The sequence below is a fragment of the Podarcis melisellensis genome, assembly GCF_964234715.1.
Source record: "Podarcis melisellensis genome assembly, chromosome: 8".
Taxonomy (NCBI): domain Eukaryota; kingdom Metazoa; phylum Chordata; class Lepidosauria; order Squamata; family Lacertidae; genus Podarcis; species Podarcis melisellensis.
In genome coordinates this window covers 18,035,801-18,056,624 of record NC_138540.1, presented here as the reverse complement: position 1 = coordinate 18,056,624, position 20,824 = coordinate 18,035,801, and the positions used below count along the sequence as shown (strand labels likewise).

At 44.3% G+C, this 20,824-nt stretch overlaps 1 protein-coding gene and 1 long non-coding RNA gene across 4 annotated transcripts in view; one reads left to right on the top strand and one right to left on the bottom strand.

The window, feature by feature from the left end:
- LOC309377010 overlaps positions 1 to 20,824 on the top strand; it is a 182,052-nt gene that overhangs the window by 65,556 nt on the left and 95,672 nt on the right. The window lies entirely within an intron of this gene.
- CLSTN1 (calsyntenin 1) overlaps positions 1 to 20,824 on the bottom strand; it is a 58,434-nt gene that overhangs the window by 12,176 nt on the left and 25,434 nt on the right. Inside the window, exons 3-11 of one of the 3 annotated variants that reach the window (XM_081923531.1) lie at positions 16,994 to 17,023; positions 15,180 to 15,375; positions 11,098 to 11,306; positions 9,503 to 9,652; positions 8,164 to 8,349; positions 5,958 to 6,206; positions 3,568 to 3,689; positions 3,142 to 3,304; positions 1,110 to 1,160 (exon numbers count right to left, since the gene is read on the bottom strand). In XM_081923531.1, the coding sequence (XP_081779657.1) occupies positions 1,110 to 1,160; positions 3,142 to 3,304; positions 3,568 to 3,689; positions 5,958 to 6,206; positions 8,164 to 8,349; positions 9,503 to 9,652; positions 11,098 to 11,306; positions 15,180 to 15,375; positions 16,994 to 17,023 (1,356 nt within the window). The remainder of the gene's footprint in view (positions 1 to 1,109; positions 1,161 to 3,141; positions 3,305 to 3,567; positions 3,690 to 5,957; positions 6,207 to 8,163; positions 8,350 to 9,502; positions 9,653 to 11,097; positions 11,307 to 15,179; positions 15,376 to 16,993; positions 17,024 to 20,824) is intronic. The other 2 variants (XM_081923533.1, XM_081923532.1) reach the window with 2 other exon arrangements.

Genomic DNA, 20,824 nt, shown 5'->3' with positions numbered 1-20,824 from the left:
ACTGGACCTTCCAGCTCTGCATTGACTAGCAGCAACTCTCCTGGGGTCTTTTCCAACCCAATTTGGCAGTACAACAGATTGAACCTGGGGCTTTCTCCATGCAAAGTAAATACCCTTCCACTGAGCTACTGTCCTTTCCTGAAGCTATGACGAGAAGATGAAGCTAGGAAGACCAATCTTTGCATGGGCTATTCCAACACAACTCTTCTAATATGATGTTAACCATGACACACGTCTACAGTCTAAAAAAAATAAAAATAGGACGCTTTTTACCTTTTGGAACTATTGCTTTCATATGCACATACACAGAGTTAACCTATCAAGATCCACAGAAATTAATCTAAGATTTCTTTAATTGGATGACAGCCTTCTTCAAAATTAAGTATTAGTTCTATTATTTAACAGTTCTCAAAAGCTAGTTTTTAACTTCGCCGTTCAAGATGAGAATAATTAGAAGGTATTCTTCTACCCTGTACAGCACTTCATATAAAAGGTGCAATTTAAAATTAACGAAAGTCTTGGTTTAATTGTCTCAAGCAGAGATGTTAAATCCACCAAGCCGTTTCCAACAGACCTGGAAATATCAGCTGCAAGTCACAAGAGTTTTACAGCTGCGTATGTAACAGACCCTCCCCAAACATATCGGCTGGCAAGTCATTCCAGCACTTCCTCCATCCTCTTGTTATGGGACATGGAAATTTATATAAGAGGCAGCTCTTCTGATTGACCATTCGATTCAAGGGAGCAATTTGCTGCCCAATGAGCACTGCAAGTGACCGCAACAACCTGCCCTCACTTTGCATGCAGCGAGGGCTGAACCATCAAAGCAATTGACAAACTGTCTCATTTCAAAGCAGCCTTTTAAACTGCTTTTAATCTTGCAATTATCACCAATGGGAGATAAAAAGAAAAGAAGTGAACATTCAAGAAACAACCAAACAATAAAAAGAAAAAAAAGAAGCACAATGGAAGAAAACAAGCCCAGCAACACAATAATAATGTAGCTTCAATGGCCATAATGCAATGCTGGCATTTCATGCTATGTGTGAGATGAAGCGATATCTCAGCTTAGAAGTGAAACGGGGGGAATAAGTAAGAACACCAGCAACCTGCAGGGGTCTCGGTCGCTTTTTCTGTGTCATTCTCATTTCCTGTATATTCTGCAGAAAAGCAAGACGAAAGGATAGGAACAAGGAGAAGAGAAAAAGGAACCGGGTGGTTAGGACCTGGAGGTTTCTCTGACGCAGTGCACATGCCTTGGAGGATGTGCTTTGTTTACCAGATGCCCATCTCCCTCTCTGCATTCAGTACAATATATATATATTCTTAAATTCTCTCCCCTTCCTATATTCATCCTCCCGCCAAGGAAACCCTTAGCCTTGTATCAGGGAACCCCAAGAACACTGCAGAAGGACACTTTCCAGAGGGCACACTTGGAGATGGATCTTCATGTGCGGCAGAGTGTAGCAGGGATGATGTGGAGGAACTCAGAGGGGACATAAAGGAAAGGGACAAATTCGACTGCAGGTTTCAGGTGGAAACCTTTCCCAGACCTACCAGATGCTGCAGGGGGCTGAACTTGGGAACATTCTGCATGCAAGGCTCTACATCTGCACTAGGACCCTTCCCTTGAGACACAGGAACACAGCAAGCTGTCTTACACCATCTAGTTCTATGCTGCCTATGCTGACCAGCTGCAGCTCTCCAGGATTTCAGACAGGGGACACTCCCAGCCCTATGATGGAGATGCCAAGGACTGATGAACCTGGAAGCTTCTGCATGAAAAGCAGTTCCACCACTGAGCTATGGCTCTTTCCCGCTGAACAGAAGTTTACACGTGAGGAAGCATACAAATCTCTGCGCCCCCCCCTCAATAACGCAGTATAAGGTGGTGCATTTGATCTTACTACCTTCCTCATTCCTCTACAGGCGTAAGCCTGAGCCAAAGCTGGCTGGGGCATGACCCACCAGGCCTGCTAAGCCTCACTGGATAAGATGAAAGTGCAATCGCTTAACACACCCAAGGGGAACAAATAATTGCCTCTTAGGGACACCCGAGTGCCATTTTGACCTTCCAAATCAGGAAGCACAGAGAAACCATTCTGAAAACCATCAGCACATGCCGACATTGCAGTGAGAGTGCTTCTAGGCATTCAGGAAGATTCCTCTGTTCTTTATATCATTTTCACATTTAAAAATGCATTTCAAAAGCTTTAAATATATGCCAAGAAATAGTCTTGCAGGATACAATATAGTTAGGGATTGTATTCTGAAGCTTACCCTGTTCAGAGTAAATCCACTGAAACTAATGGCCATGATTAACTTAGATTCATTTATTTTAATGGGTCCTACTCTGAGTAGGACTTAGCTGGATACTAATCCTACGAATAAATATGCCATTTATGGTGCTAACTCCCCCCCCCTTTAGCCTAGATACAGCAGGTGTGTTCGTTTGGTGATCTACATCCCTTCCTCTGCTCTTGGGATGAATCCCGGAATCCATTTTCTCAAGATGCTGACGAGGGAGAGCGTCAGTGGCCTTGAAGGCTGTGATTCAGCAATATGCATCCTCGAGAGAAGGGCTGTTTAAACCTGCTTTGCATGTTAAAACCTACAGCTACTGCTGTGTTTCTTTTTATAGACATAAGCAGCAAAATCCTCCAACACACAGACACAGAGGGTAAATTACTCCGTCAAAATCCTCAAAACCAAGCGTGTGGCCCCAGAGGGAGGAAAGCACAATAAATTTAGCATTCATGTAAATTCTAACCAAGTTCAAAAGCACGTCTTCATTCCAAGGTGAGGGTTTTCTCCACTGATGTTCTCAAGATTTGCAGCAAATGTTTTGCTTTTATTTAACTCTGCCAACAGACTGTGAGCCTGCCAATCACCTGGGCTTCACAGACATCCCAATATAATTAGGAAGAGAGAGAACAGGCTGCACAATTAGCTCCTATGCATTCCCCGTTGAAAATGCATTGCTATTTTCAATCTCCATCTGTTCTCTTGCACAGTCTCACTGCAGAGATGCAAGCTCAGTGGAGTTTGCCCACAAACTAGAACAACAAGAGTTCTGGACAAATGACCTACAACTATTCTGCCACCTTTGAGAAGCCTGCAGCTAAAAAAAAGGTAAGTTACCTTGCCAGCAGGCTCCGACCACCAGCTGGGATTCTATTTTGGAGGGATGGAGCGGGTAGTCTTCCGTCACTGATAGAGGGTCAAAGGAAACTCCATCCACGTACAGGGTCACTGCTGGAAATTCGACATTGAGGACATAGTGATGCCATTCCTTGTCGCACACCTGTAAAAGGTACAAGAGTTTTTAAATGGAGGGAGGGAGGGAACCTCCACTTTGCGCCGGATAACTTCCTTTCACATCCAGTTCTAGATAATAAAAACTAAATTTTGTCAAAGATACTGAAAGCAGGGGTGTTACTGTATCGCTACCCCATTACGGTTCCATAACAAACACTTCACAGAGGGCTGGCCTTTTCCTATTGCAAATTGACATACAAAGATCTGTCTAATGTTACACCCAGGGTTTGCCTCCTCTTATAAACCCACCTGGTTCAGCTTCCAGTGGAATTCTGCTGGTCTGTAACTCTGCCCCTCCGAAGGATCTTGACGAAAGAGGAACCCAAGACGGCAGTTGTGCACATAGAGGGAATAGTGGTGCCGGTTCATATCTGTCCCAAGAAAGATCAGGCTTGTGTTATCATTTCCCTTTCCTCCAGTTGTAAAGCTAGTGAACGTTTGGATCCTGTTATACACGTTACAATCCAGCACATTCTTGTCACAGCATAAGCTTGGGATGGGGAACCTTTCCAGCAGGTGGGCTAGATCCTCAGCTCCACACCCCTTCTGGGATAAATCTGATGGGTGGGTGGGGCTCCCTGTCTGCCAATCACATGATGTCACAGAGACATCCAGAAATGCTGTGCTTTGAAGCTCCGATTGTCAGGACTTCAAAGCTGCCTGAAGAAGTCTCATGCTGCTGTTTAAATTTCAGAAAACTGCAGCGTCAAGAGTGGGGAGGGCTGCTTGCATGAGGGCTTTTAAACAGCCCTGCACTCTGCTTTTCAGATGGTTAAGCAGCAGTGCCAGGAGGGAGAATGCTGCTGCCTTACTCCAACAAATGAAACTCACTTTAAGAACTCATGTTTATCTTTGAAGCTTTGCCATTACCTGCCCCACACCTGACGTCAGGTATGACAGCAAGGTGTAGGATGGATAGGCGTGGCTTGCCCCAAAATACCATGGCCTGGCAGGCCAACTCTGCATCCTTCAGCTCGAGGGTTCCCTACCCCTGCAGTAAAGGGAGGTGCTTAGCAAAAAAGGATGCAGGAGGCCTAATCAAAGGGAGACCATTTCCATGGCAGAAATGCCTCCCCTTAGGGCAGTTCCATAGCAATTGCTCTTTGACAGTCTAAGACATTTCAGGAAAATGTCCGCTTCTCAACTAATGGCTCAGCCAAATTTTGCACAGAGGTGCAATAAGAAGAAATAGGCCAGCATTGAAGTGAAAGAATAAATGGCAGTATTCTGGTTTGCTAGTCTCGTGACAGCCTTCAGCCTGGAATTTGGAGCCGGGGTGGCTTTTCACACAAGAGCACCCCTGCTTCCCCATTCAGTGTGAAAGGGACCCAGAAAAGCAACTTTGCTGATAAGGGTGCATGGATTTAATGACAGTTAGTTTCTGGGAAAGGGTCTGAATTACAATGGATTTCAAGAGCACAGGCTTGCTTGACAAGCTGCAAAAAAATCCAGATTGCTCAACAATAGTTGGCCACAGAGTTCAGGGTTTTTGGAGCCCTCTGGGAGGAAGGGGCAGAAAAAATTCACAACGCGCCAACACACACTGGGGGATGCGTTCACATGAATCCATCTTTAAGCCACTACTACCAAGATAAGAGAAAACTGTCATGTAAATCTGCTGTACTCAGGAATCAAATTCTCTGTGGCTGAGAGCATCCTTCTGCATAACCACATCCAAGAATGAATGGAATAATTCACCCATGTTTTAAAAGCTTCATCTCCAACCTAATTATTTTCAGGATCCCAGATGATCTCTTTTTAATTAAGGGAAACATCTTAAGTTGGCCTTACCCCAATTCTTTTAAGTGAAAGCATGGAAGCTTCTGCTTGAAGAGAGCACTTTTGAACACAGCCAGCTTTTGACTTATATGCCTTGATCTTTCCCCCTTATTAAGTGGAGATTGATCAAAAAGGAGGAAGAGGCCCTTTCCCAAGGTGTCCTCCAGATGTTGTTTGATAGACTGCCTGGGGCTGATGGGAGCTGTAGTTCAACTAAGTCTCAGGGAAGGCTAGGTTAAGTTTTGGGAGATCAAAGTTTTAGTTGCTCAAAATGGCTGCTTCAGCCTCAAGATGACAAGACACGAAATTCCTTTCTGCACTGTTGAGGTGCAATGTACAAAACCCAAATGATCGCATCTCTTTTGTCTCAATACCACCTTCCAGAGTACTGTTGGTATCATTCAAAGACTGATGCTATCGACAAAGAAATCGGGGAGGGGAAATGCAGGACAGAAGAGAAAAACATGTTTTCCCAGAAAATGTCAATCAAGACTTTTGTGCACTCCGTTCATTTTTTATGAGTATACTGAGGGATCATATTGCAACACCTGCTGGAGAAAACTGGAAAGCAGCAACTCTCACACTTCTGACTGCCACTAACATGAAGAATCAGATACATTTACCCACCACCAACAACCCTGCCCCTCACCCACACCAAACACACGAAATCAGAACAGACTGCAGCATCCTGGTGAGCACTGGGCAACCATTCTTACACAGATGCAATCAGGTTCTTCTCCCTCCCTCCAACTCACAGAACTTGGAATGTTTGCTAACGTTCTGTGGTGTTGCAATGGTTCAGCCAGTTCTAAAATCCCCCATTTTTTAGCCCAAGGGTTCCCTTCTCCACCCGTTCCAACCTGTCTTGTCTGAGTTGCAGATGATGGTCTCCTTCTCCCTGGCCCCAGGCCCATGCCTCATCCACACGGAAATCACAAAAGGCTCTTTCATGTTGACGGTGACAACGTTGTCTGGGACCTTCACGGCTTGGGTGCCATTGAACTCGAAGACCTGGTCGCTGTCATGGCCGTTGTCAGTCGGAAGGCCTATTGTCCAGTTTGCCGTGCTGCTCGGAGGAGGAAGGAGCTCAGCTGTGCCAGAGGAAGCACCTGCAATTAAAACCATTAACAATGTCACAGCAGACTGCCAACAAAGGAAACACATTTGTGTGTGTGTGTGTGTGTGTGTGTGTGTGTGTGTCATCTGTTGTTAGGAAAAAATGCTAGGCTTTCACAGAATTAGCAGCAAGAATTCAGAGTCAGCATTGTTTGCTGAACTTCCACTGTAGTGGAGCTAGACAGACCCCCACAGCTTTCAAAATGCCCCCCCCTCATTTAACCCCTGGCCAATATCCAGGTCCCACTGCCTTCAGTATCTCTGCACTTTGTGTTGAGAACTGCATTGCACTGTAATTGTGCTTCTCTTGTTGAGTTCTTTCTTCAAACTGAAGAAGGATCCATCACTATTTACAGCTCCCTCCTCTCATATGGCTTCTGTCATCCTATCCCTCAAGCTCAGCCTTCAATGAGCCATCACTGCTACTGCTGCTGCTGCTGCTGCTGCTGCACTCAGAGGCTGTTTAATTCTCAGGAGGAAGGGAAGGGACCAAACCCAGCCCTAACAATTGCCATTGTTGCTCATTCCCTTGGAGAAATGTTCAGCTGACAGGAGCCATGGAGGAAGACCAAAGCCATCTCTCAAGAGCTTGCACTGGGAATTGTTCGTAAGGATACTGACACCATGCTATGCAGCCAAGATTGGCTCCCAAAGGAGCTTACAGTTAAGAGAGAATAATACAACACTATTAGGGATATAGGTGCAGGTTTGCACCTGCCTCTTCCGGCCTTCTGCACTGTTTATGGCCTAGTTCTGGTCTTTCCCAGAGGAGGCAGACAGAAGAAGAAGCTGTGAATAAAGACTTGTGGGCTAGCTGATGATGAAGAGACCAACTCACACGCAACAGATAAAGACTGGTATAATTTCACACTGATATTTCACATACCAGTGGTGGTGTGCATTAGCCACTTCCAGCACACCAACAAAAAAGGAAGGGTTATAAACCAGTAACACAAATAAATGAGTTATCCTTTGTTTTAAAGGCCACATGCTAAAGGGGAGTGCCCACCTTCCTCCACCTCTGGTCTGTCAATGCTTACAACAGGGATGGGGAATCTCAGACCCGGGGGGCCAAATGCAACCCTCCAGAGTTCTCTATCTGACCCACAGGACCCTCTCCAAGCTATCTGTCTCACTGGTTTTGCTTCACACACTCACTCACTGTATTTGCCTGCCTGGAAATGTGTCTTTTGACTCTTTGCTTGCATGGAAGGAGGACAGAGAAGTGTGCATTTGTGTGTTTAGAAAATAGCCTACTGTACAAAGTATACGAAATAAATGCACTTAAAAGAAAAGCTGGGGGCTTCAAACAAAACGAAGAACAAGTTACAGACACCAGATGAAGTATCTGCTCCTTTTATTAAGAATAGTTACTTCCATCCATAATATTTATTCTAGTTGTATTATAGGGGCAGATGGGGCTCGTCAACCTGGGAAGGTAGCCTATTTAGGAGAAATAAAACTCTGATCCTATACCTCTGCTGCCTTACAGAATATCTTCAGGAGAAGAAAAGACTATGGAGTAAACTCTACAGATATCAGAAGTGCAGTCCCTAAGATGGTTGAATGGTGCCTTGTACTTCTGGCAAGTCCTGCAGCTAAGCTGGTGCCAAATGCATTGCTCTGCTTTCCTTTCAATCACACCAGCAAGGCCAAGAGGGGGGGGGGTCTTGTTTTCTGGGCACCCCAGGTCTCCCAGGCTTGCACCCATGGAGGTCACTTCGGTGCTGCTGACTCAGCATTCTGACTTTACTCCTGGAAATACACTCTGTTGTCTCTCGAGACAGACAGACAGCAAAATAGTTTAATTTTATGAAGTTTTAAGATTTTAAAAATAATGATTTGTGGGGGGTGGGTTATGCAGACTGTGCACTGACTATTTGAAATGAGATAAAGATAAAAGGAAGGCGTGGATTTTCGATAGGCCTAAGTCAGACCACAGGAACTTACCACAGAGCCTGTGAAGGGATTTCTCAGAGTAAGTATCTCGGTCACAGCCTTTCCCGATATGGTTGGTCTCCAGCTCAACTGTGGCCTGCACGGAGGTGATGGGCTCATCACATGTCTCCAGATGGATGTTGGGAAAGAGAGCGAGGGAGCCAGTTCCAGGTTCGTACTCCATTCTTTTGCTCCAGCCTGAAGTCATAAATGGAGGGGGTAAGGGAGAACAGTAAAGATCCATTAGCAAACCCTCGTACCTCAACCAATCCAATTTTAAAAGAAAGCAGAGAATATAAAGAAGTACAAAACCACAGCCTCAGAAGGACAAAGGTGATGAGTTAGGAACTAAAAATATTTTACTTCCTATTACAACCGGGCCTGAGCTGAGAACTGAAATGGGTCGAAATGATCTTTTTCTTCCAAGGGTAACTGCAATTACTGTGCCACAACCCTCTCAAACACCTTTCCTAAAGGGAGGGAGGGGTAGTATTGGGAACTGGGTGGTAGTTGTCACAAACCATCAGGCCCAGGATGGGCTTTTGTAGAGTTGGAAGGGACCCTAAGGGTCATCTAAGTCCAACCCCCTGTAATGCAGGAATCATAGCTAAAGAATCTCTGACAGATGACCATCCAACCTTGGTTTAAAAACCTCCAATGAAAGAGAGTCCACCACCTTCCCAGGAAATACATTCCACCGATTAACAGCTACTACCCCCAAAAAGTTCTTCCTAATGTTTAGTCGGAATCTCCTGTATTGTCATTTGAATCCTTTGGTCCGGGCCCCACCCTCTGGAGCAGCAGAAAACAAGCTTGCACTGTCTTCCATGCGACACTGCCAGCCCTTCAGATATTTGAAGGTGGCTAACATATCACCTCTTAATCTCTTCCTCTCCAGGCTAAACATACCCAGCTCCCTCAGTTGTTCCTCACAAGGCTTGGTTTCCAGACCCTTTATTTTCTTTGTTGCCCTCCTATGCACACGGTCCCAGCTTGTCAATATTGCTCTTAAATTGTGGTGCCCAGAACTGGACATGAAACTCCAGATGGGGATTGAACAAGACAGAACAGAGTGGTACCATTACTATTTTCAGGAGTGGTCAGATCACTGACTCATTCAGGATGGCCAGAACCCCACGCCCCTCTGCAAGGGTTGACTAGACCCTGGATCCACTAGGCCTAAACCCAGATTAAAGCGGATCCAAGTAGGAAGTGGCTTCCAGGGACACCCACAGCTGCTCTGCCAACACTTTCAACACCACTTCCCCCCAAAAAAGGGTACTGGCAATAGGCACTGGAAAGAATTTCAATGCTGTAACGCTGCATTGGGTGGGTGGGGAACAGCACTAACCTTGCCAGCCTGGCTTGCATGTAGGTTTAATGGTGATCTTCACCAGCACGTCCTCAGCAGCTCTCTTCTTCCCACAGTCATAGGCCGTCACGGTGAGCTTATACTGGTGCTCCTTGCCGTAGTTCAGCTTCTCTGTGTTCTTAATGTAACCTGACAGCAGGAGGAAAGCGTTTGTTTGTTTTTCAAAAAAAAAAAAACTGGTGCACTGAAAAGGTTGAGGGGGTGGAGAAGTTGTGAATAATAATTTACTTGGGATGCCTATGCCAGGTTATAGGAGAATTTTCTTGGTGAATGGGTTCGGGAAGCAGTGGGGACACGTAGAGAATCAACAGAAAGCAAACAAAAAATGCACGTAGATAATCCAGTATTTATTTTGCCATCAAATCTTATGTGCTAAAGAGTGTTTTGCAGTGCTCAGCCTACAGTGTGCTGTAGTGCTTAAGAGGACTTGGGAGACCAGGGTTCAAATCCCAGCTCAGCTATGAAGCTCACCAGGTTACCCTTGGAGCATGTCACTGTATCTCAGCCTAACTTGCCTCACAGGATTGTTGAGGGAATTAAATGAGAAGGGGGAGAACCATGTATACCACTTAGAGCTCTTAGGGAGGAAAAGTTGGGATATAATGCACTAAATAAATAAACAAGACACTAACTAAGCAGTTGTGCCTCTTGCATGACGTGAACTTAAAAGAGTCTAGGGCACACTAGAATGCCGGTTCTCAAAAGTTGCCGCAGACCACTCACTGGGAACCTCAATAGATAACTTAATGAACTTTTTTTGTTACATTAATCAAAGGATGTGTGTGTTTTAACAACGTTTTTCAGTCTATAGCTCCTGTGTCACAATAAAACCGCTGAGAAAATTGCAGGCACTAGGCCTCTTTAGCCTCTTCAACAACCTGGTGCCAGTCAAAAAGCAGCCTCAATCCCAGTCATCAGAAAAGAAAATGGAAGAAGAAAAAGAATCCATAAAATGCAGGACCAAGTACACTTCTGCAAGCTTTCTGGAGCCCAACAGAATGGAGCTCATGGTCCACCAGCGGTTTGAGAACCTCTGCTGTGGAATGCGTCCATCCCTCCCCTGTGACTTTTCATCACAGGGCAGGATGGGCAGCAGAGAGACATCAAGTCTTTTTGCAACTTTCCTTAGACACACCTGATCTCCTGTAGTAGCCAATGACAAGCACACAACCAGCTCCAAAGCTCTCCAGAACAAAGTTTGAAATACTCCTACTTTGTACGCTGAAAATTTGAAGCACCAATGAAAAGAGGTATTTTCTACTGTTGCATCAGGCATGAGGAACGTGTGAGTCCTCCAGATGTTGTTGGACTACAATTCCTATCATCTCTGATCACTGGCCACACTGGCTGAGTCTGATGGGAGCTCGTAGAGGGCAACAGATTCCTCATCTCTCGTTTGTATCTAATGTTAGTCCTAGTATAGGGCTGCCACATTTCCAGACAGTTGTTGAGCTTTTTCTCCCCTTCCAAAATCGCAAAAAATAAAAAATGCCAGAATTAAATGCTTTTACGGAGCAGGGTGAAATGGACACTATCCCTGTACAAACACACACACAGTCAATGGTCCTACTTACCATCCTTGTCAATAGCAAAGGGAACATCTGGTGTGACGATTTCATAGCTGCAGATCTGGCTGAACTGGGGAGAGCAGTCGGCATCCACAGCTTCCACTTTCAGGATGTTGTCATACCTCTTGCCCTCAATAACGGCGGCTTTGTAGGACTTCTCTTTAAACACCGGGGCATACTCATTGACATCGTTCACCTGGATATGCACCGTTGCTCTGGAGACAGAGTAGCAGCCCATTATTGGCATTCAGCAGAGTCAAAACAAAAAGCGAGCCAACTACATTCTCTAGCAATCAACCAGTTATGGTTTACAGAATAGTAATTATTCCCATTATTCAGATAACCCTTAGAAAACTAAGATGCAGACGAAGCTGACCACTGGGCTGCTGTCAGGGCAAACTGTATTTCAATGCTGGTTTTAAATGTGCTTTAATGTATTTTAACTATTGCTTTTCAACTAGCTCACTTTTATTACTCTATATTTCATAGTGATGTTTTTAAATGTTATAAGCCACCTTGAATTCCGAACTAGGAGAAAGCTGGAATATAAATACATTGAAATAACAGCTGTTTTATTATTATTATTATTATTATTATTATTATTATTATTATTATTATTATTGAAACACGGAGGCTACTAATGTGTGGGTAGATAAGGAGTCCAAGTCCGAGATGTGATTTCAACCAACTGCCTACTTTATCTTTCTAGCTATTCCAGTACACGGGAGAGTAATCAAAATGCAGCTTGTTTGTTTTTTTAGATCAACCCACAGGATCCCACACTCCCCAGGGCCCTTCTATCTACTTGGGCAAAGGCAGACAAGCTGCTGCCCTCCATCCAAGCTGGTGGCCATCACTGCCCCCTGTGGCAGGGGGCTGCATAGCCTAACTATGCACTGTGGGTTCCTTGCAGAGCCAAGTTGCTAAGAGTCTTGCTGCCATGCAACATCTGGAGGACACAATGTTGGACTACCTCTGTACTAGGGAGGAAGACACAGATGGAGTGCTATCATTTCCCCGTCAGAGGACGAGCAACACAGCTGTCTGGAGTTTTCAGCTTCAAGCACCTAGGAGTTACATGCCTGGCAGCAAGCAACGGAGCAGTTTCAAGAAGGCACAATGGGGCAAAGGAACAAGTAATGCCTTGCACCTCTAATGCACATTAAACAGAGATAAAGAAGATTAGGGTTTGCAAAGCACTCGCTATCCCTCCATGGAACATCCAAAGCTACTCTCGTGTCTCAGGCTTTGCAAATGTGGTGCCGGTCATTTATTTCCCCTACTATAAATGGCATCTAATGAATCATGGGAACTGAATAAAGACAGGGCAATTGGCCTGGTCAGCCAGATTTGATAGCTTTTATTACAACTCAAGATTTATTGAAGTAAAGGCCAAGTGAGCTCATTTCTTAAAGGCATGAAAATTTGCCACCATAAAGATGGCTACAATAGCTTATATTTAATAGGAAAACCTATAAAGAATATCTGAGACTACCTCTTGTACTCAAAAGTTATTACAAAAACGTGTGACCCTTATCAGTAAGCAAAACACAGAATAAATCAATAGGGGATTGAGCTTTGGAAATGCAAACGCTGTCTGGAGCACCAGTTTCATTTAAAAAATAAATAAACATGATTATTTCATAAAATCGAACATCAATATTTAAAGCCTTTAATTTCAAAACTTGCATAGAATTAAATAATTTTACTATTACAGAGCTAGAATAAATATAAGAGTTAAAAAAGGATACCTGGGGCTGATGACTGACTTGTTCTTCGTGCTGTTTAAAGCTTTTGACTTTTCCTCATTTGTATCAATTTTATGTCCTCATAAACACATGTAATCAATTCCCTGTCCTGAAATTCCCACCTCTCTTTTGAGATATTAAGTTACTTGGTTCCATGGATTATTCTCTCTCTCAACTTCTCTACCCTCATAGGCATATCTGTTAGCTTACCAATATTTACCTGCTCCCATGCTTTATTATAGTTTATTAGGCTTCCGTTTTCCACCCCACGCCTTTGCATAAAGTATTCTAGCCACTGAAGTTATGATATACAGAGCATCAGTCTCATTCGCATAAGAGTTTTCTTTTCAGCGGGAGCCTAAGTAGGTGTACAAAAAGATCCACTACATATTTTAGATTCCTTGAACCCACTGTTTTATTTCCCATCAATGAACAAATGCTTTTGGCCGGCTTTGCGGACATGTGAAAGAGAACAGTGTGTATAAAGACTGCTGTGTGCTGGAGAGGGAGGGAATTTTTGCATGCCGTGGAAAAAATGGGACCCTATGTATACTGCACACCCAGGACGGGCCTGTTCCATACAACATATTAAAGGGTCTACAGCATCAGGGCCCACTTCTGTGTATTGGAGAAGAGCACTGATGCTTTCATTCTTAGGCTGCCCATCAACCAAAGCCTTCTGGACCATGTTAAGAGGCTGGAGAGCAGCTGGGTGCCAGCAGCAGCACCCTGCCCAAGCTGTACAAGATATGCCCAGGAGCAAATCCAAGAGGTACATCTTAGAGAATGGGATATGACTACGGATTTAGAGATCTAAACCTTGTTCCAACCCAATACGCATCTGGCTCTTTTAGGCATGACAGGTGTATGTACTGAATCCCTTTAATCTGTCTGGTCCTGCTGTAACCAAATACTATGAAGAAGCTTTGGGTGTGCTGATGACATTAAGCTCTCTAGGGAAGAGGTGGGAGGAGGGTCAGTGGATTCCGGGTGGGAAGGGGAACCAATGTTTTTGAGTTCTGAATACAGTACGGTTTTTATTCTGTATGTTTTCTGTGTTTGTCCTGAAACTCAATAAAAGTTCTATTTTTAAAAAAGAATGCAAAGTGATGCAATACAGTGGAACCTCAGGTTGCGAACGTGATCCATGCGGGACGCACGTTCGCAACCCACAGCGCCACGTCTGCGCACACACGTGATGCAATTCGGCGCTTCTGCGCATGTGCCAAAACCCAGAAGTAACCTGTTCCGGTACTTCCAGGTTTTGGCGTGTCCGTAACCCGAAAACGCGCAACCCAAGGTATGACAGAGTACCAGTTTTGGGAAGGCATTTGGAAAAGGCCTAGTGATAGGCATTTGGGAAAGGCCTTGGGATAGCCTAGTGATAGAGATCCCACTTTGCATACAGAAGGTCCCAAGGAAGGATCAATCCCTGGAATTTCCAGGTAGTGCTGGAAAAGACTCCCTTGCCTGAAACCTGTAAGAGCCTCTGCCAGTCAGTGTAGACAATACTGAGCTTGATGGAACAACTGGTTTCATCTATTAGAGGAAACACACAGAACTGCTGTATTTTAAGCACAGAAATCTTTGAATTTATGCATTGCATTTAGGGAAGCCTGAGGGGAAAAGAAAATCTCTAATAACTTTTGTCAATGCTCAAGCAGTGATAACAATGCAGAATAGACTGTCCCTATTTTCATTCGAGGAATGTTGGAGGGTATAGTATAATCCAGGCTTCCTCAATCTCCAGATGCTTTTGGCCTATGACTCCCATGATGCCCAGCTAGCAGGACCAGTGGTCAGGGATGATGGGAATTGTAGTCTCACAACATCTGGAGGGCTTAGGTTGAGGAAGCCTGGTACAGTCCATACTGACTGGCAGCAGCTCTCTAGGGTTTCAGACAGCGTGTCTCTACCTAAGCCCTATCAGGAGATGCTAGGGCAGGACCTTCTGCATGCAAAGCAGATACTCTACCACTGAACATACCTTTATTTACCTCTTTCCCTCCTATCCCACATTTATTATTAAAACCCAAATCATTGTTTACGACTGCAAACGGCCTTGAATGCACTGGCAAACAGGCAGCTTATGAATGTGGCAGAATGATTTTAATCAAGCAGGTAGTGTATGGGCAGATCAATGCAATTTAAGGTCCGGGTGCAGCTGGGAACACTTCTGGTACCAAGACCACCCATTGAGCATCTATCACTGACGCCAGCCGGTTTTAATTCATTCATTCGAGGGCAGACTACAAAGAAGAAGAAACCGCATCCTGTCAGGAGGGAAAAAGATGCCTAAATCAGAGCCTCCCACCTCCCTCTCTCCCACGCTGTACTTACTTGTGGGATTTCTTCATATTTGCTCCGTCTGGGCCCTTCCCACAATCATAGGCCTGGATGGTGAACGTGTAGTCCTTCTGCAGCTCACAGTCCAGTTTCTCTTTGGATCGGATCATCCCCTCCCCGGTGGATTTATCCACCACCACCGCTTCAAAAGGGACATTTTGGCCATGGATTTTAAACCCACAAATCTCACCTATGAGATTCAAAGTAACTCCAGTTAGCATTTCCAGGTTACAAAGCATGAAACAGCGGGGTGGTTTTTTTTTTGTTTTGCTTTTTAAATGCAATTGTACGTGTGTGCAGCCAGGGGTTTGTGAGTGTCTGTGGACAAAGCAAAGAGGCAACTGTGCTTTTAAAGATGGGTGAGTTCCGGGAACTTTGTTTTTAAAATAAAAATAAAAAGGCATACATTTTGCTTTCCAAGCAACTGGTTTTTTTTTACTTTGCATCCATTCATGCAGGAATACAAAAAGAGAGAGAAAGAGAGATGTAGACAGGCATTTCACAGGAGTACTTGAGATGCACTCTAGGGCAAAAGAGTAAGAGATCTTAGGGGAGCGAACAGCCAAGGCCACAGGGTGGGGGAGATATCTTCTATGCCAAGCTACTGGGAAATAGCTGGGCAGCTTTGCTGGATTTTGACCAGAGCAGGAGGTTATAATGCGCCGTTACGAAGTCGGGAGAGGGAACAGGGGGAAAAGATGGAAAGAAAAGCTTCAAGATATATAGAAGATTCAGCACCACAATTAACATAAATTCTGTCAATTGATCAAAAGGACAAAGTCTTCCTGTGCAATGTACCTGGTGTTTTAAAAAAAAAGTCAGGGAATCAGAATGAACTACTGAATGAGAAAAGGTAGAAATACCAACTTTTTCAGGCATCCATTTCAACCTACTAACTTAGAACTGTCCTCTATACTCTTACTTTGTGGTTCAGCCCTAAACCATAACATAAATAGGAGAGAGTGATATAGGCCCAGTGCAAGGACAAACTATTTCTACTGTTGTGCCTACGGTTGTGAGATTCAGGATACCCCACCTGCTCACACTCTCTTTCCCCTCGACTTCCTTCTTGCACATAATTGTCGTCTCTCTCTCCTTTTCAGAGCTAACCATAGCACAGAGTTACATCTCCACTAATACTACAAGCACAGTTAAGTTTCAAACTAGAGTGTGCAAGCCTACAGTGGTTATACCACTTTGAAACTAACCATTGTTGCTTCAGTACAGATGTAACCAAGCACCATGGTTAGCTCTGAAAAGGGAAGGAAAGCTGGAAGGCAAGGGAGGCTGAAAGAATAAACATGTTTGTGGGTATCTCCATCTCCAAGATTACGAATATTATACCTGCATGGGCTACAACTAAGTCCAGCTTAGTTGTATCCAGCTTAGTTGTATACAAAGTGACCAACAATCTATACCATGAATTGCTGGTATGCAGTATACAATTCGTTGCTTCAGTTGGCAAAAGTTTTGTTTCAGTATATGACTAGAACACCCCCAGAAAGGGAAACTATTAGAGAAAATGCTCAGAAAACACATTTACCAGAACTATACACAGCCTAGGTATTAAACTGCACAGTTCAAATGGATGTCTGATTTACCGATATTTCTAGCCAAGGGTTGGTTACATAACATTTTTCTATCAATATATTTTGAGGGTGGTGGGGTCAGGGAGGAAAAAACTGGGATAATAAAATGGGGTCAAAGAGCATGACAGGATCTTCTGTTTAAGTGCTGATTCCCCATTTCATAACCAAAGTTAGTGGGTTAATATTCGTAAAAGGGGGATAGAAAGAACCCTTTATCACCTTCTTTGGTGACTGTCACCTCAAAACTCTCTAAAGGGAGAAAAGATAAACCCAAGTCAGTAATACAGGAAAGACTGAAAAGGGAGCAAATAAGGAAAAGGTCAAAGATGTAGACATTTACACAGAAAACCTTCGAACATTTCTCTTTTTTAAAAAATCAGAATCAAATAGTCAGAACCAATCTTCACCTTACTCCTTTCTTTCAAGTTCAGAGACACCAAAGATGCCATTTCACGTTAACATTTCATTTCAACATCACTCATTTCCTTCTTCCAGTACTTTGCAGTTTACATACTTGTTCTGAACTATATCCATATTTAAAAGAAATCTAGGCTGCCATCCTATGCCAACTTACCTAGGACCAAGTCCCACAGCCACCCCAATACATTGCCTATTGTATCAATATCATATTCACTTGTAGCAGGGAAGCCTTCAACACTTGACTGGTTGAGCTGATGTGGCAGTGCAGGATGTGCAGTAGCCCAGGTGCTAAACATTCTGCAGTTAGACTTCTGTGAGGGAAGCTGAAGCTGTCAGTTTGCCTGGGATTAAGAATCCCACAAACGGGGGGGGGGGGGGAATCCCACAAGGGGGCAGATGGAGGACTCCGAAAGCAGTTCTGGGACACAGGGAAGGTACAAAGGCAGGGCGTCCAACACCAGCAGACTAAGAAAGAAAAACTGGAGGTGTGTAGGTAGGGAATGAGGCTTGAAGGGCAAAGGAAATGGATGTGATTTTCCAGAAACAGCATTGTAGGTAAAAGTTGGCTCACAGGCTGGAGATTAGAAATATAACCTCATAGAAACAAAGGAAGCTGCCTTATACTGAGTTGGTTTGTCTATTGTGGCTCTTTGTTGTCTACAAACAGGCAGCATCTTTCCAGGATTTCAAGAAGGGGTCTCTCCCAGCCAAAGAGTTGAACCTGGGTCTTTTGCATGCAAAGCAGATGCTCTACCCTTGGGAACTATGTACCTTCCCCACTCCTGGTCTATCTAGTCAGACACACTATGCAGTCATCTCTTGCTGTCTGTTATGCTACAGGACGGCAAACCACACCATGGGGAACAAATGTGTCAGGTCTCGCCCAACAAGCATTAGGAAGGCACGGCTGCAGAGAAAGCTCGGCAGGGTGTAAAGTGGGCTGCCAAAGCGTTTGCTGAATGTTGAACCATGGCTGCCTGCATCCCTAGCTCAGCAGGCCACCAGGCTGTGCAACTGATGCTGCCAGAAAGGGTTGTGGAAAGATAAGCGGTACCCATGCACTTGTCACAGCTCCACCAGCCCATTAAGCCTTCTGCTTTCCAAATGCAAGTGAGTCTATGCAGCAGAAGTAGCAATGCACTTCACTTTAAAAAATGTTCACTCATTTAAGAAGTTATACATGCCTGTTATCTAAAGGTTTTGTGGGTACCAACAGATGCCCCATTGGAAGCCTGCAAGCAGGACCTGAGCACAAGAGCAGCTTTCCTCACTTGTGAATCTCAGCAACTAGTATTTAGAGGCACACTGCCTCTGACAGCGGAGGTAGAACATATCACTGTGGCTAGCAACCACTGATGTTGCATGAGTCTATCTTAAAGCCATCCAGGTTGGCAGCCATTATGCCATCTTGTAACAGCCATTATATGCTGTCTCTGTTAAATGTGGAAAAGCCTTGAAAGGTGACACATGCTACTTCTAAATGGATGCTTGCATGAGGCACTACAATTACCTCTTCCAATAAAAATGACTCTCAAAAGAAATAGATGAAATAGGAATGTCCTATTAAAATTAAATGGACCCAAATCAATGCCGAAACACATGATTTTTTTTTTTAAAAAAAGTCTTGCTTTTCAATTAAGACCCAATTAAGGCCCTCATCGGCCAGGCACAGCAAATATTGCCCTCCTGGGAAAGGAACTCAAGACAGTATATTTGGGAAGTCAATGGGTCACGGAGGGTACAAAACCTCTTGTTGCACCCCTGCACCGACCCCCCTCGCTCTCCAGGCTTCAGGAAGCTATCTATCTGCAAGCCTGGGGAGCCCGACGGGAGTTCCCGGTAGGCTCCCTAGGTTTGCGGATAGCAGCCTGCATCCCGAAGCCTGGGGTGTGCTGAGCAGCGTGCCCCGGGCTTCGGGAAGATATCCGCAAGCCTTGGGAGCCCGTAGGAGTTCCCGCCAGGCTCCCAAGGCTTGCGGATAGCAGCCTGTTCTGGGGGCTGGGGTTGGGGGAAGCTCGGGCTTCCCCAGCCCCAGTCCCGCGCCGGGGGGGGGAAATAATTTTTTTCTTTATTCCCCCCCAAAAAAAACTAGGTGTGCCCTATGGGCCGGTGCGCCCTATAGGGCAAAAAATACGGTAGTTCTGGCACAGGAATGAGTTTTAAGAACAATTTCCAGAGGGAATGGTAGCTGTCTTAGCTTCTTGCAGCAAAAATCAACTGTCTTTTGCTATCTTAAGGACAAGGTGTGTTATGGCATAAACTTTCATGACTAGTCATGAAATGGCAGATTGGTGACATTTTATTGAGCATTGCAGAGATGACTGCATTATCACCATCAACAAGAAACAGTACTAGACAGCACAGATATTTGGCACTGGTAAGCTGATTAACCCAAGCAGTTATGAACTTCTTGATGAACTGCAGTTCAGCTATTTCACATTGTATTCTTATTTATCTATAACTGCTTGTGAATAGTTTCCTGTTCCACTAAAGATGTTAATTTACTCAGCACTGGTGAGAGGATCGTATTATCACCAATCTGCTACTGTAACGGATTTCACTATTTAATTTACATTTAAAGTTCTTATTGATTGCTGTTTGCAATTTTTACATCTCCTTGCCGCTCAACTCCCACCTGAATGATTTTCTCCTGTACTAGGTCCAATGAAAAGATTATGTCATAATAAAATTTTGTTACGCCTTTAAAAAGGTGCCACAATACACTCTGTTGCTTTTGCTTCAAAAACACTATGCTTTCTTGAAGCAAGCATTCCCATGAAAACATTAAGAGCCTAGTCTATGGCTGCAGGACGGCATGATGATGGCAAGAAGCCCAACAGCGAAGCAGGGTGGGGAGGAGGAGGGGGGAGAGACAGACAAGAAAGAAGTGTGTTAATGTGACACAGTTGCCTGGGCTGGCTTTTGAAAATAAAAAGACTGCACAGCTCTTAGCCACTTTAATTGGTCTCTTAAACTCCTTTGTCAATGCCAGTCAATGCCAACCTTTGCCATGAGGCAATTCGAGCATCACCCTTCTTGGCATCCCTCTGTCAGAACTAATCTATCCAGGAACACTCCTTGATTCTCCAAACATTGACTGCAGTGCTCAAGATGCACTGAGAAACTTTTTTTTTCTTTTTCCACACTGGCCAATCTCCACTTTCATGTGAAGCACATGAGCAAAGCAAATTAAAAGGCAAATATTTGAAATTTACGGCCTGGAGTACTTGAAATAGAAATATTTATTTGAATTCAACTCAGTTACCCTGTTCTACATCGACCCTGGGGAGAGGGAGAACAGAAACAAGCATTTAGCCAGACAAATTCCAAGCATGTCACTAATTGGGCTTTGAAGTATGGCACTCATTTGGCCACTCGCTGTTCTACAGAAAGGCCAGGAATTTCACCCAAACAAACATTTCTGAGCACATTAGGGAGTCTTAAAAAACAACACCCATAATCTGGCCAAAAGGAGTGTTTTTGGGGACTGTTCTGCATATTCTAATAATTGAACAGACAAGAGGTCACTGTTTCAATATGTGCTCCAGATTTCCAGGGCACAATTAATGGGTATAATGTTTCTGCCAGAGTTGCACAGTCAAGACACTGTTTAAAAACAACAACCAGGGA